General features: G+C 41.8%; 1 protein-coding gene across 1 annotated transcript; it reads right to left on the bottom strand.

The window, feature by feature from the left end:
• Positions 1 to 2,714: 2,714 nt before the first annotated feature.
• On the bottom strand, positions 2,715 to 3,065 carry LOC142427537 (large ribosomal subunit protein uL14-like). Its single transcript, XM_075532765.1, has one exon. The coding sequence runs from the start codon at positions 3,063 to 3,065 to the stop codon at positions 2,715 to 2,717; it is 351 nt and encodes a 116-aa protein (XP_075388880.1).
• Positions 3,066 to 13,529: the final 10,464 nt, after the last annotated feature.

The raw sequence follows: 13,529 nt of genomic DNA, 5'->3' as shown, positions 1-13,529 counted from the left end.
GATCTTTCAGCAAAACAACAGTCTGGAGTAATAGTCCAGTCACTATTGTATATAATGTTCATCTTTGATGAGAGTCTCAGAGTTTCTCTTAGACAGCATCAGCAATGGAAGAAATGTCTCAGCAGTCAGCAATCGCCATTCTCAGGAATCTGCCAAGTCTTCTTGACATTTTGGATAACTTCAGTAACAGGAGAGGGAGGTCAGGTCACCCACCAGCTTCACTGCTTTCTTCTGGGCCTTGCTGGTTGAAGAGAAATTCACCTATCCCCTTGGCCTGTGAAAATATAAACAAATAGCCCCTCTCTTCAGGGTGTCAGTGACCTGGAAAAAGAATTATGATTAAGCTTTGGGGTTCCTTCGTGTCCTTCATGTCCATCTTTCTCCCAACGTGGTTGCGTCCTTCTGAGGGGAGCCCATCAGCTTTATTCTGCAGAAACATAAATGCACAGCCCTTTCTCTGGGTGAGAGATGAACCCGGATCCCAAACGTGGTTTCCATCATCTTGGGATTTCTTAGGATCAGTTTTCTCTGCAGAAGTGAAAATATGTTTCTCTGCCCTACCTTTGTTTCAAACTTTAAGTAAGGAGAACTTTTTTTGTTAAATTGACCAAATGAAATTTGTTGCACATAAGATTCCTCTTCTCCTCCTTCTGTTTTAACAATGCAGCCTTTAAAGTATTGCTGGCAATCTCAGTTACCTTGCTTGGTCTTGATCCAGTAAAACAACTAGTTAGATAGCCTTCATTGTTATGAAAATACTGGCTCCCAGCCCTCAGAGAATTAAGAGAACTGACTAATTACCATACTTTCAAAGACTGAAAAACTTCTCAATAAATTTATTCAGCTGTTCCGTTCCTGAAGTAACTTACTAATCAGACATTTTTTCCTCCAAGTTCACCGGTAAGGTTACAGGCTCAATTAAGCCCTTTGCTCTTCAGGCTTCTCACACTGTATGATTTTACCATCTTGCTATCGTCTCTCTTACTTAACTTCACTCATTCCCTTCACGCTGACTTTAGTGGAAGTTAATGGGACAGTTTTAGGCCCTCCTGACTGCACTAAAGAAATGACCCCCCATCCTAAGTTTAAAAGCCTTTCGCTTCAATTTCTAATTCCATGTGGTGGCGCTATTGTTTCACCACAAGAGCATTCCAGAAGACCCCTTGATTTAAACCATGGTCAGATTTCTCAAGCACTCTTTCCTGCCAGCCATAACTTTTAACTCTAAAAATGCAAGGAAGCAAAAATTGGCTTAAGCGATCTTCCCTTTTTTTAAGTTTTTGGCTCTCCATTATATTTTGATCATAGATTTTTATAATTTATCATTTTAAAATATTTTTAAATTGTTTTATTAGGGGCTCATAGAACTATCACAATTCATATATACATCAATTGTGTAAAGCACATCTTTGCATTCATTGCCTTCATCATTCTTAATACATTTGCTCTCCACTTAATCCCCTCCCTCATGAGCCCTTGATGACTTATAAATTATTATTTTGTCATATCTTGCACTGCCTGATGTCTCCCTTCACCCACTTTCCCATTGTCTGTCCCCCAGGGAGGAGGTCACATGTAGATCCTGGTAATCAGTTTCCTCTTTTCAAACCACTCTCCCTCTACCCTCCCAGTATCACCACTCACACCACTGGTCTTAACGATATCATCCACCCTGGATTCCCTGTGCTTCCAGTTCCTGTCTGTACCAGTGTACACCCTCTGAACTAGCCAAACTTGCAAGGTAGAATTCAGATCATGAGAGTGGGGGGTGGGGAGAAAGCATTTAAGAACTAGAGGAAAATTGTATTTTTCATCGATGCTACATCGCACCTTGATTGGCTCCTATCCTCCCCTAGAGGGGATCTCCAGTGGCTGACATATGGGCTTTGGGTCTTCACTCTGCAAACCATGGTATATCAGAATAAATCACTGCCTTAACTTCTTCTTCATAATCTTGACCAATAACTCCAGCAACACCTTGAGAATTTAGGTTGGACTTTCCTAATAAACATCTTATTTTGTTGTACATGAGCCAGATAAGAATAACTGAGATGTGAGATTGAAAGAAATAAAAGTTTTGATAACAAAAGAAACCTGCGCAGGGACCAGCTAGCCCTAGACAAAATGTGGCCATCGGCTGGTCCCTTTCGCTTACAGACTTGGTTTTTTATAAGGCTTCATTAGATTGCTATACTGTGCAAGCAGGCTGGTATACAAGCAGAAATTGGGGTTGAACAGTGCGACTAAGCAGGCTGGTACAGAAGCAAAACTGGCCATTAAGCAGCGCGACTGAGCAAGCAGACTTTGAGGTTGCACAATTTTCTGGCACAGGATAGTCGTTTGCTGGTTTTTAGGAACAAGGGGCTAGTTGGCCTTTTCTTTCTTTCTTTCTTTTGAAAATGTTATAAGGCCTGAGATTGCACTTTAGGACTGGTGCAGAAAGATTGCTTAATATAAAATGGTTCTATTTAGGCTAACAATCACAATTAGTTCTTTGGTAGTGGACACCAATTACTGCTCTTAATAATTTCTAATTTAATCACAGCTTTTGGCTTTTTCTCCCAACTCTTATCAACTCCAGTATCAATTTGAATTTCTTGAGTATTTAGGTTAAAACTTCCTGATAAAAACTGTATTACTTCTTCTTTTTTTGGGGGTGTGTGTGTGAATAATTTTTAATAGGGTTGTTGGAGGTTTTCACAAACATGGCAAAATCACGCAATGCTGCCGGCATTGGATGCAATCCGGGGCCACAAGTCCGCACACTCCTTTGCAACGGGTCCTGTGATGGCCGAACCTTTCATCTCGCCTTTATTTTTCACAATGACCCATGCATTATCTTCGAAAGAAAGGAACACACCATCTTTTCTCCGGTAGGATTTCCGTTGCCGTATTACCACTGCAGGATGGACCTTCTTTCTGAGCTCGGGTTTGCCTTTCTTGACTGTGGCCATCACTATGTCACCCACTCCGGCAGCGGGCAGTCTGCTTAGCCGGCCCTTGATCCCCTGCACGGAGATGATATATAGATTTTTGGCTCCTGTACAAGAAGGAAAACAAGACATGATTCACTCTGGCTTTCATCCCCAAGGTGTATTACTTTTTCAATAAGAGGTTCCTGCTTCTAGAATCAGCAAAGGGCTGTGAGGGCTTCTGAGAGCCATCTGTTAGTTAGTCAAAACAACAGCAGGGAGAACAGAGCCTGGGCTTTTGCAAGATTGGTTAGGTCAGGTCTCCTGCTGTGAAGCTGGGTGATACCTGAGGTTTCTCTCTTCTTTGCTCTGGCAGGCAGACACCTTGCCTCCCATGCTTTGCTTGGCAGGGTCTGTATCAAGCTCCTTCCACTATTTCCCCACTGGGAAGTCTTGGCTAATGAGTTCTCTTCCTACAGCGGGGCAGAGTTCAGGTTCTATTAAACCCACTCGATGTCCCTGGCCCATGCTCTGACATAGGCCGCAGCCTGCTCTGCCTACACTCTGTGAAGATGACCTGTCTTCCCACAACTAAAACACTTTTTTCTAGGTCTGATATAATTTGCCAGTGCAGCTGCCATGAGGTCGGCCTTGTATTCCTCTGTCTCTACATTCCTGCATATCCTGAGATAATCTAGCAGAGTGCCCTGTTCCCTGTGGAAGGTATTTTTACAATGCTTATTGGAGAAATCATAAGATAGCTTATGCACTAAGTCTCTTACTGCCTGGACATTCTTTACACATTTGGAAATAGAACTTTTGGAACACAAAGTCAGCATAGGATTCATCAATCCGCTGTCTTATAGCCATGCAACTTGGCTTTCTCTCTCCTGATGGAATTATCTTTTCCCAGGCACTCAAGCAAACCTCACGTATCTATCCTATTATCTGTTGAGTAAACTGTAGTTGAGACTCAACTGTAATATAATTCTCATCCCCGAGTGTTGGATTGGGGGAGGGAATGCGAGCTCACCTTGGGCGCATGGAAGAATTGTGACCAGTTGAGATGCAAAAGCAGCAAAAGGAGTTTATTTGCTAGCTCTAGCTAGGGCTTCCCTCCCTCCACTGCCCAACACAGTGGGGACCCAGCAGCCAAAGGGAATCAGCCCTGAGTTCTTTGTTCACTGGGCTTTTATGGGGCCAGGGCCAGGGGCCAGTCCAGTGTTGCTGTTCTTTAAATTGATTAGAGAAAACTTCTGGTGCCAGCATTGTCCAGTGGTGGTTGGCAAGCAGTTTCGCACGTGTTTTCTTGACTGGTCAATCGGTGGGGGGTGGTCACTGCTCCTTGCTGTAGAAAAATTAAATCTAACCCTCTACAATTTTGTAGGACTATCTCAGAAAGAGAGCTTACAGATTTTTCTAGATGCGTTATTGCATCTTCTAGTCTGGCTAAATCCTCATCAATTAAACTCTAGAACTGGGTCAGTCCATTATTTTGGTTGCTTAGAGAAGCTATTTCTGTGCCCGCTCCAGCAGCGCTAACTCTGAGTAACAGAGCAACAGTTAAAACAGTGACAGAAAAAGAGGACCTGATGCAAGGGGCTTAAGTGGAGAGCACATGCTTTGAGAATGATTGGGGCAGGGAATGTGTGGATGTGCTTTATACAATTGATGTATGTATATGTATGGATTGTGATAAGAGTTGTATGAACCCCTAATAAAATATTTAAAAAAAAAAGTGACAGGTTCTCTTTTAACCTTCTGGTAGTGCTGGTTTGACCATTGTAAGCATCCATCTTCCCACGAATGGTAAATAACCCGCGGGAAAAGAATTATATTTACACAGAATTCTGTAGCATTGGTGGAGTGTAACAACTTGGTATACAGGCAAGGGGAAGGGTAGGAATTTGAACATATCCACAAACTACTTTTAGTAGGAATTATCCACTTACTGCTTTGGTTGACCTGAGAATTTATGTTTATACATGAGGGCTCATATTTTTTTGGAATTTTTCCCACACACGCTCCAATTCCTTGAACATTTTCTATTGTGAAACTTTTTTTCTTACGGCTATTCCAGTCACAACTTGCATCAGCCTCCTGGACCAAAATTCTGTTTATAGCTAAGGCATCATATTATGGGGGTTCTATACTATAATAAAGCCAACAACTTTTGGTAGCATTTGGGTTAGTACTGTTTAAAGCATTATACGTTGATACTATTAAATCAAACAAAGGAGAACTGAGATAAACCCTGTTCTGCGTGTCTTCTGGACCAGCCGTTGATGTTACAGTATGTAGGACTTTTGGTACTGGGGTGGCTATTACTTCGGAAGGCCCACATTATTCCTCGGATCCAGGTTTCCCAGTGATGTGGATGGTGATTTTTATGGTATTATTGGCATCAGCACTATTACTTGACACAAATTTCATTGACACAGAGTCTTCTTTAGAACTCCATTTCCAGTCACCATCATTGGTGGTTACACAAGCCCATTCAGAACAATAGGGCCATCATGCTTTACTGGAAGACCCCTGCTGCAGGCTGCGTCCCCACAACTTTGCTCTGTCAGTGCCCTGAGGCCATGTCATAGGGCACACATGAAACCCCTGTTTCCTCATGACCAGTTTATTATTTAAAGGTGTGCTATACCCGACATGCCATGCCACTCGGGGGGCAGGACCAATCCTTCTCTCTTGCCAGAGCTGTTCAAGGCTGAAAAATATTTCAAGATACCGCATCGCAGTTATTGGATGTGTCTTACTTACTGTTGCCAGAATGTCACCGGTGACTACATTTTTTAGAGTCCAGGTGTGAATCTAAGGTTCATGTTGGTTATAGTCTCATTTTCCTTGATAATCGCAGAGAGGAACACCCAGAGGGCCACAGGCCACAGGATCATGATAGTCTACTGAGGCGCACCCAAAGGGGGTTGGTGGGGTGCTGAGTTACCGTCCACACCTTTTCCAGAGGCTCTGCTAGGCGGGTATGGCTGTGGTGAATCCAGGCAGCTATCCCATCCTCCACCTTTAAGTCTGTAGGGGAGGTTAAAACAACCTGATAAGGCCCCTTCCATTTGGTTTCTAGATTTTTGCTATGGAACCTTCGAACCCAGACCTAATCTCCTGGCAAATGCTCATGTTGACTTGCAGCTGCATTTGCCTGCTCAATAGCATTTTGGTAAACAGCCTGAATGGTAGGTCAAACATTGGCCTGTCTGCTCTGCAAGGCTTGCATAGCCCCTAATATCTCAGCAGGCCTGCATAGAGCAGATTGAATGCTCTAGGGATAATGGGGAGTGGTTTACCATACACAATTTCAAAAGGTGTCAATTCAAACATGGGGGAATTCCGCACACGGAATATAGCAAACGGGAGGAGAGTCACCTAGTTTTCGCCAGTCTTGGAAGCTGATTTGGTCAAAGTCTACTTTAAAGTTCTGTTCATTCTCTCTACTTGCCCAGAGCTTTTTGGGTTGTATGTACAATGCAGTTTTCAATTTGTCCCCAGAGCCCAGGATACATTCTGAACGACCTCGGTTACAAAAACAGGCCCATTGTCGGATTCAATTGTTTGAGGCATTCCATATCTTGGAGCTATTTCTTTTAACACCTTTTTTGCTACTATCAGGGCTGTCTCTCTTTTAGTTGGGAAAGCTTCTACCCAACCTGAAAAAGTCTCAATGAGGACTAACAAGTACTTGTAACCATATTTGCCTGGCTTGATCTCAGTGAGATCCACCTCCCAATGTAGCCCAGGTTGCTTACTTCTTTCTCTAGCCCCTTGATGCATATTTATAATTTTACCTGGTTTCATTTCTTGGCAGACATGGTATTGGCTCACCAGCTGTTCTGCAGTCAGTCCTTGGTCTTTGAACTGTAGTTTGGCAGTTTGCAACAATTGTAGCGTCTTTTTCCCCAAATGAGTAGTACGGTGTAAGTTGTACAGCATCTCTTGAGTCCCACCTCAGCCGGGAGGATAAGATTGTTCTGGGCTTTTAGCCACGGCGAGCCCTCTTCTATTAGGGCTTACAGCTCTTGTTTGACCCAAAGTTCTTCAGCTGTGTAGCCAGGCACATGTGGAAAGGACCCCTTTCCTGGAAAAGAAAATTGAACAAGGCATACTTGCCGACCTGGTTCTACAGGTCCATCTCCTTCCTTTTCTTGGACCGCAGCCTTTTGCACCTCCTTGTCTGCGGCACAATGGCCCTTAGCTTCCATGGAGTCTCCTTGTTGATGGCTGGGTGTGTGCACCACTGCCACAGCTTTTGGCAGTGTTACAGCTTCCAGTGGCTGCAGCACCTCAGTCTTATTCTTTATTTCTTTTCTTTTAGCAGTTATGAATCTTTCTTTTTACTGTGAGTACTGATATTCATCCTGGTTGGTGGTGTGGAGTAGTTAAAAGTGTCTTTTTTAGTCTGCCAAGCAGACTTGTTCGTTTTAAAGTATATTTGGGCATTTAACTTGGTTAAAATATCTCTTCCTAGCAGGGGTGTCGGGCACTTTGGGATGAGCATGAACGAGTGACTTACTTGACCCACGCTGAGGTCCGTTTTGCGCGTAGAAGTCCATCAGTACCAGTTGGTCTCTGTGACACCTTGCACCCAGCTGGTACAAGAGGACAGTTTTTCATTGTTGTGGGTGGGGACCGAGTGTTTTGCCTCTGTGTCAACCAAGAAATCAACCAGTTTCCTCTCCACCAATCATGGTACCCTAAGCTCGGGGAGTGATTCTGAACCCCGAGTTCCTCATTCTAGGTCCTGCCTTTTTCCCCCTTCCTTAAAAATAGGGGACATGCTGGCTTATGAAGATTGGGGCACCTGTCAAACTGGTGTCCATCCTCCTGGCAATGCCAGCACCATATCATTCCTTTCAAAAGCTCTTTTTTGAGACAATCTCTGGCCCAGTGCCCTCTTTCCTCGCAGTAGCTGCACTGATCTTTTCCTAGTCTAGGCCTCCCATTTCTATTAACGCATTCCCTTGTTCTCCCTCTTCACTTGCAGTAGCTGCCACTAATACTTGGGCAATTTCCCTTGTAATCTTCCTGGTTTCTCCTGCCTGGAACCTTCGATCTTCCATCCGCTGTCTTTCTTTCCTCTCTTCTGAGGTTTCTCTGTTGTTATAGACCTTCACTGCCACCTCCGACAAATCCTTAAAATTTTTTCCCCAGCCTTTCTACTTTCTTTTGACATCTGGAGCAGCTTGATTAATAAAAGCCATTATTACTGCAGCCCTACTTTCCTCTGATGTCAGGTTTATGGGGTATACAGCCTAAAAGCTTCCATGATGCGTTCTAAGAATGCAGCTGGACTTTCCTGGGGACCTTGCCTTACATTACCCACCTTGGTCAAATTGGGCGGCTTTTTTGCTGCCACTCAGAAATCAGGCATGAGAACCTGGCGATAAATTCGGAGCCTCTCCCTACCTTCTGGTTCATTGAAGTCCCATGCAGGTCTTTTCGGGGGAACTGGGGAGGTGGGGGAGGGAGAAACTAACAGCAATGGTGACTGTATAACACCACTAAAAGGGAACAAACATCAGAATTTCAGGTGATAGGATGCATGGGATGGTGGAAGTTACAGCAAAATATACATATATATTGAGGGTTCTGGGGGTTGCAGGGTTGGGATGGGAGTGGATAGGGGGAGCTGATATGAAGGTATCACAGTTGATGATGGCAGCAATTGTACAATTATGTTTGATCCAATAGAACTATGGATTTAAATACATAAGCTATCACATAACTACACTTGAAGGAATATTTTAAGAGATTTCTTGTTAACTTCTGTAGCAAAGTTCCACCAGAAACAAAGGGAATATTTTCAACACTCCCCTTTTTTCCTTTCACCCCTTATACAATTTTCTTATAAGGTATTAATATATATTCCATTCTCTTAAATAACTCTTAGGTAAGGTGGCAGTAACTTGTAACCCTTTGAATTCTCTATAACATGGACCAAACTTAAATACAGTGTCAAAGGATTTCCAGAGTCAGTTCTGATTATTAGTGGCAATTCTGTACTTCTTGATATTATTACATGTCTCAAATCTTCACCCCATATTTTCTGACATGCATTAAAAATGTCACAGCTATGGCCGACTGCAAATACAGGCACTAATGAAAACTGCGTTACTATGATTTTTAATGCATCTTTTTCATGGTCTTTCCCCCACGCTGTTATAACGCCATGTACTGCTGTTGGAACAGAATAGCCTGGAACAGGACCTTTTGTTCCATAGTATTTTTTATTTAAAGAAATTCCCACTACTCGATGTGCTCCTGTAAAGCAGTGGTTCACAACCTTCCTAATGCCACGACCTTTAATACAGTTCTTCATGATGTCGCTGACCCCAACCATAAAATTATTTTGTTGCTACATCATCACTGTAAGTTTGCTACTGTTATGAATCATAATGTAAATCATAACGTGTTTTTTGATGGTCTTAAGTGACCCCTGTGAAAGGGTCGTTCGATTCCCCAAAGAGGTCATGATCCACAGGTTGAGAACCCCGGCAAAGTTAACCAAATGAGCAGAGGCTCCAATGCCAGCAGTCGCTTGGGAAGATAATCCTTTGTAGCCAAAGTCATATAATTTCTATTCAAGACCATTTAAGTTGCAGATGTTTCTAACACACATTTAGCCAATATTGTTTTCTATTCCCTTGACTTTGTGGCTACTGGGATTGGATCCCAAGACTACACAAGTATAGTCTCAATCCAGTATTGTAGATGTGTCTACTGATTTTGAGTGACCTTAGCACAATGTTGTATGGCAGCAATTGAATGATCTTCTAGCCCCTGCTTGAAAATCTGACCCCAGTTGAGATGAAATGTCCTCTGTCAGAGAGGTTTTTAACACGTACACATAAAGCAGGTGATTTATGTCCCATGAGCACTTGGCAGGCTCTCTATCTTGTTGCTTGGGAGACCAGCTCAGACTATTGCACACCCTGAGGGTAAAAGCCTTCCTTCATCTTGGTGTTCATCACACATTAGTGGACACATACTATATTTGTCCTTTTGTGATCAACTAACTGCACGCAGCATAATGATTTCCAAGTCCCTTCACATCATGTGGTGTTTCATAATGCCATCCCTGTTTTTCAGAAATGCATGGTATTCTATTGTGTGTATGTATCAGAGTTTCTTTATACAGTCTCCTAATAATAGGTATTTGGACAGTTTTCAGCTCACCCAACATGGCAGAGTCTCTTACAATAAAATTTCCTAGGATAACCTTTACTACTCTCAAAGCATTGACATGATTTGTGTTGTGATGTAAAGTCAATCATCATTGACATTTTTCTCACCAATGCAATTTTCAGTTTTCTTAGAAGGATTAATCCTTAGCCCCATGACAACCATATGCCCACCCAGAAATGACACAAGATATAACCTGTACAACAATAAGTAAACAAACAAAAATAAAAGCAGTCCCACCATTCTCCATAAACTTCTGATCTGACCTCTACTTGGAATCTATCTTTGAGATCTTCAAGACCTTCCTTAAAATGCTCAATTCATCTAAAAACCACTATTTTATATCGAGCAGCCAAAGTTTCATGTCCCCTTGAGTTTCTTAAATACGCGATAATAGCCTTCGGTTCAAAATACTTTTCTTCCACACAGTACAAAACACAGACCGTGCTTTTCATTCTTTCTTTCTTTTTTAAAGACTCTCTAAGGAAACTAAGACAACTGTATTGCTTAGAGAACTTGTTTGCAGCAATCCACTGATTGACCAAACATATGCATATACATTTTATTTGGAATAAACCCTTGCATACAGAATCTGCTTTGCTACCAAGCTCACTGGCTCCAACTGGATGCTAGGCTCTTCTACCCAATGGGAAAATAAATAAATCAGTAAGGGACCTTCATCCCTCTCCTGCCTCCCTAAATTTTGATTTTGGGGAACATGCATTGGGCACTGTCTCAAACAATTTAAGTAAATACATGTTTGTTGGTTTTCTTTTTGTTCTCTTGATTACCCATCTGAAAAAATTGGCAGCCTGTACCTTGGTTGACTATCTTCTGTGAGCCCAGCACAGCTGTCTCACTGGGTTATCTCACTGAGTGCCCCTCATACAGTAATACATGGTGTGTCCTCAGAACTCAGACCTTTCAGCTCCATGCAGGCTGTGCTTATGGATGTTTCCCTGGTCATGGTGACTCTGCTCTGGAACTTTGGTGGGTATCTTGTTCCACCATTACTAGTGTAGATCTCTCCCATCCACTCAAACCTGTGTCCAGGGGTCTGCCTCACCCAGTCAATAAGGTAACTGGTGAGTGAGTGTCCAGAATTTTTGCAGGAGATCTTCACTGAAGCACCCCGCTTCTTCACTTCAGCACCAGATTGGACCAGCTGGACCTCAGAGTCACTGCCTGTTGAGTGAAGACAGGTGGACAAAATCAATCTAGAGTAGCTACAATCACTTCCTCCTCCCTGAGACCGGTGACTTCTTTCCCGGTAGCTGCCACCACCAGGAAGAGGATTCTCAAGATCCAGTCCATGGTGTGAGAGCTGTCTCCTCAGCGTTTCTGTCGGGGAGGGTATGCTAGTTAAACGATCCTTCAGGAAACACAACATACTCATATTTGATCTAGTAGATCTCTGATTGTTTGCATATTCATGTGGTGGAGTATTTAAAAGTAAGGCTTGTGATTAATAAATTACTTGTCATGAAGAATTCTATCTATCATGCAATCCCTAATATCCAATCAACAAAGCTGTATTTTTCAACTTTTGAAACTTTGTGACAACTTTCTAAAAACTTTGTATTTCAATCACTCATGGAAATTATAGTGCCTCCTGATTTTTCATGTGATTAATTATGACTAATTATGACTCCTGATTTTTCATGTGATTAATTATTAATTAATTATGAGACTGCAGCAGTTCATTAAATTTTTTCATTTTTTCATATTAAAGTTCAGTAAACTTTAAATTAGTCTTCCTTGGCAGCCTATGGATATTAACTTTTCACTGACTTTGAACGTTGTATTTCAGGATGAAATGATTTGGATAATGAATACAAGATCATTTTTTCTTCAATTTTTCATTCCAGAAACAGTAAACCATAGAATTATGGATCCCCAAAACATCAATCCATTTAAACATCCACTTAAAGTTTTGCATACCCAAGATATCAATATTCAGCATTCTAGTGATTTATGGAAATTCCAAGTGTATTGGAGGCATACTTCATAATTCCACAGTCTTATTTTATAGACATTAATTTCTTTAGCATCTTGTGTTATTTAGTTTTTACCTTGACTTGGAGGAATGTTAACAGAGCAAATCTGCTTTCCTCTCAAAAATCCATACCCATGTTGTTTTATGTCATTGATTGTAATCCCCATAATACAATAGCACTTCTCCCACTTACCCTCTGGCTTCCAATTTGTATTACTTTGTTTTTACTACTTCTCTGGCAGAGTATTTTGTACTTGGATAAATGCTGCCATTTTTTTTTCAAATGGTCAATCATCCTGAGTGTGTGTTCCCTAGTGGTTTGTTTCTTTCTCACCATGCTATCTACGGTTCAGTGAAACATTGAGCAACTGGAATGAGATATGCCCCAAGCCTGAAGGCTTACTGAGGTCTAATCTCTCACGGATTCAACTAGTCTCTCTCCAACCAGTAAGCCTTGTCTTTTTAAAATGGTGTTCTACATATTTCACCACTTTATCCAGGCCTCCTAAGGTAAGGGTAGGGAAATATTTTTGTTGTATCTTTTGAAGGGCCATTTTTACATTTATGACCTTATATGTGGGAGATACAAATTATTATCTTAAAAGTTAGCATGCTATAATTGGCCTGCAAACATTTTATTAGCCTGCAAACATTTAGTTAACCCATCCCTAATGTGAAGTGTGAACCTTTACCCCTTTTATTTATTTATTTGTTTGTTTGTTTATTTATTTCTCATGACCCCTTTTAGGTAGGTCGATAATGGTAGCCAGATAGCATCTTCTTCTGGCCTCAGGATTTTGTAGGCTGATTTATGGGTGGTGCATTATTTCATTGGATTCAGTGTATCCACGCTATTCCACTGGATTTAGTCTGTGGTCATCTCGACTCTAATTTGTTTGGGGGAAGAGACAGGTGAATGGCTGCACCTTAAAAGACTCCTCACAAGTTCTGAAGACTTCTATCACTGCTCAATAATGCAGAATTTACCACATTGTCTCTGTGGAATTCTTTGTGCCAACTCACCTTGATGTCCCAGAGTGGGTCATTCCTTCTGGTATTTCTCTAAGTCTACGGAATGCCCATAATGTTGTCATTTGTACTATAGCTTCTCACTTTAGTGCTATAGCATCAGCAATGAAAGTCCTGAAACCCTTTCTCCATCCATGTCACTAAGGGTAACCTTACCTTGATGAAGCAGCACTTTCCATGTTATATTTTGAAAATATTCTGAACTGGTGGCTCAACTTCCAGCAGCATACTGGATAATGTTCTATTGCTACCCGTAAAGTTTCCATTAGCTAATTTTTGAAGAGAAATCATCAAGAGTTCTTCCTAGACTGTCTTACTAAAGGAAAGCCATTAAATTTCTCCAACAGTGAACAATATTATAGCTTCCAGAACCAAAGCAGTATTCAAGTCAC

Source organism: Tenrec ecaudatus, chromosome 15, assembly GCF_050624435.1.
Source record: "Tenrec ecaudatus isolate mTenEca1 chromosome 15, mTenEca1.hap1, whole genome shotgun sequence".
NCBI classification, from domain to species: Eukaryota; Metazoa; Chordata; class Mammalia; order Afrosoricida; family Tenrecidae; genus Tenrec; species Tenrec ecaudatus.
Note: the sequence above shows the minus strand (reverse complement) of the source record. Positions and strands in the feature narration are given on the sequence as shown.

Coding starts and splice junctions, on each gene's coding strand:
- LOC142427537 (XM_075532765.1), bottom strand. CDS start 3,065: ATGTCTTGTTTTCCTTCTTGTACAGGAGCCAAAAATCTATATATCATC.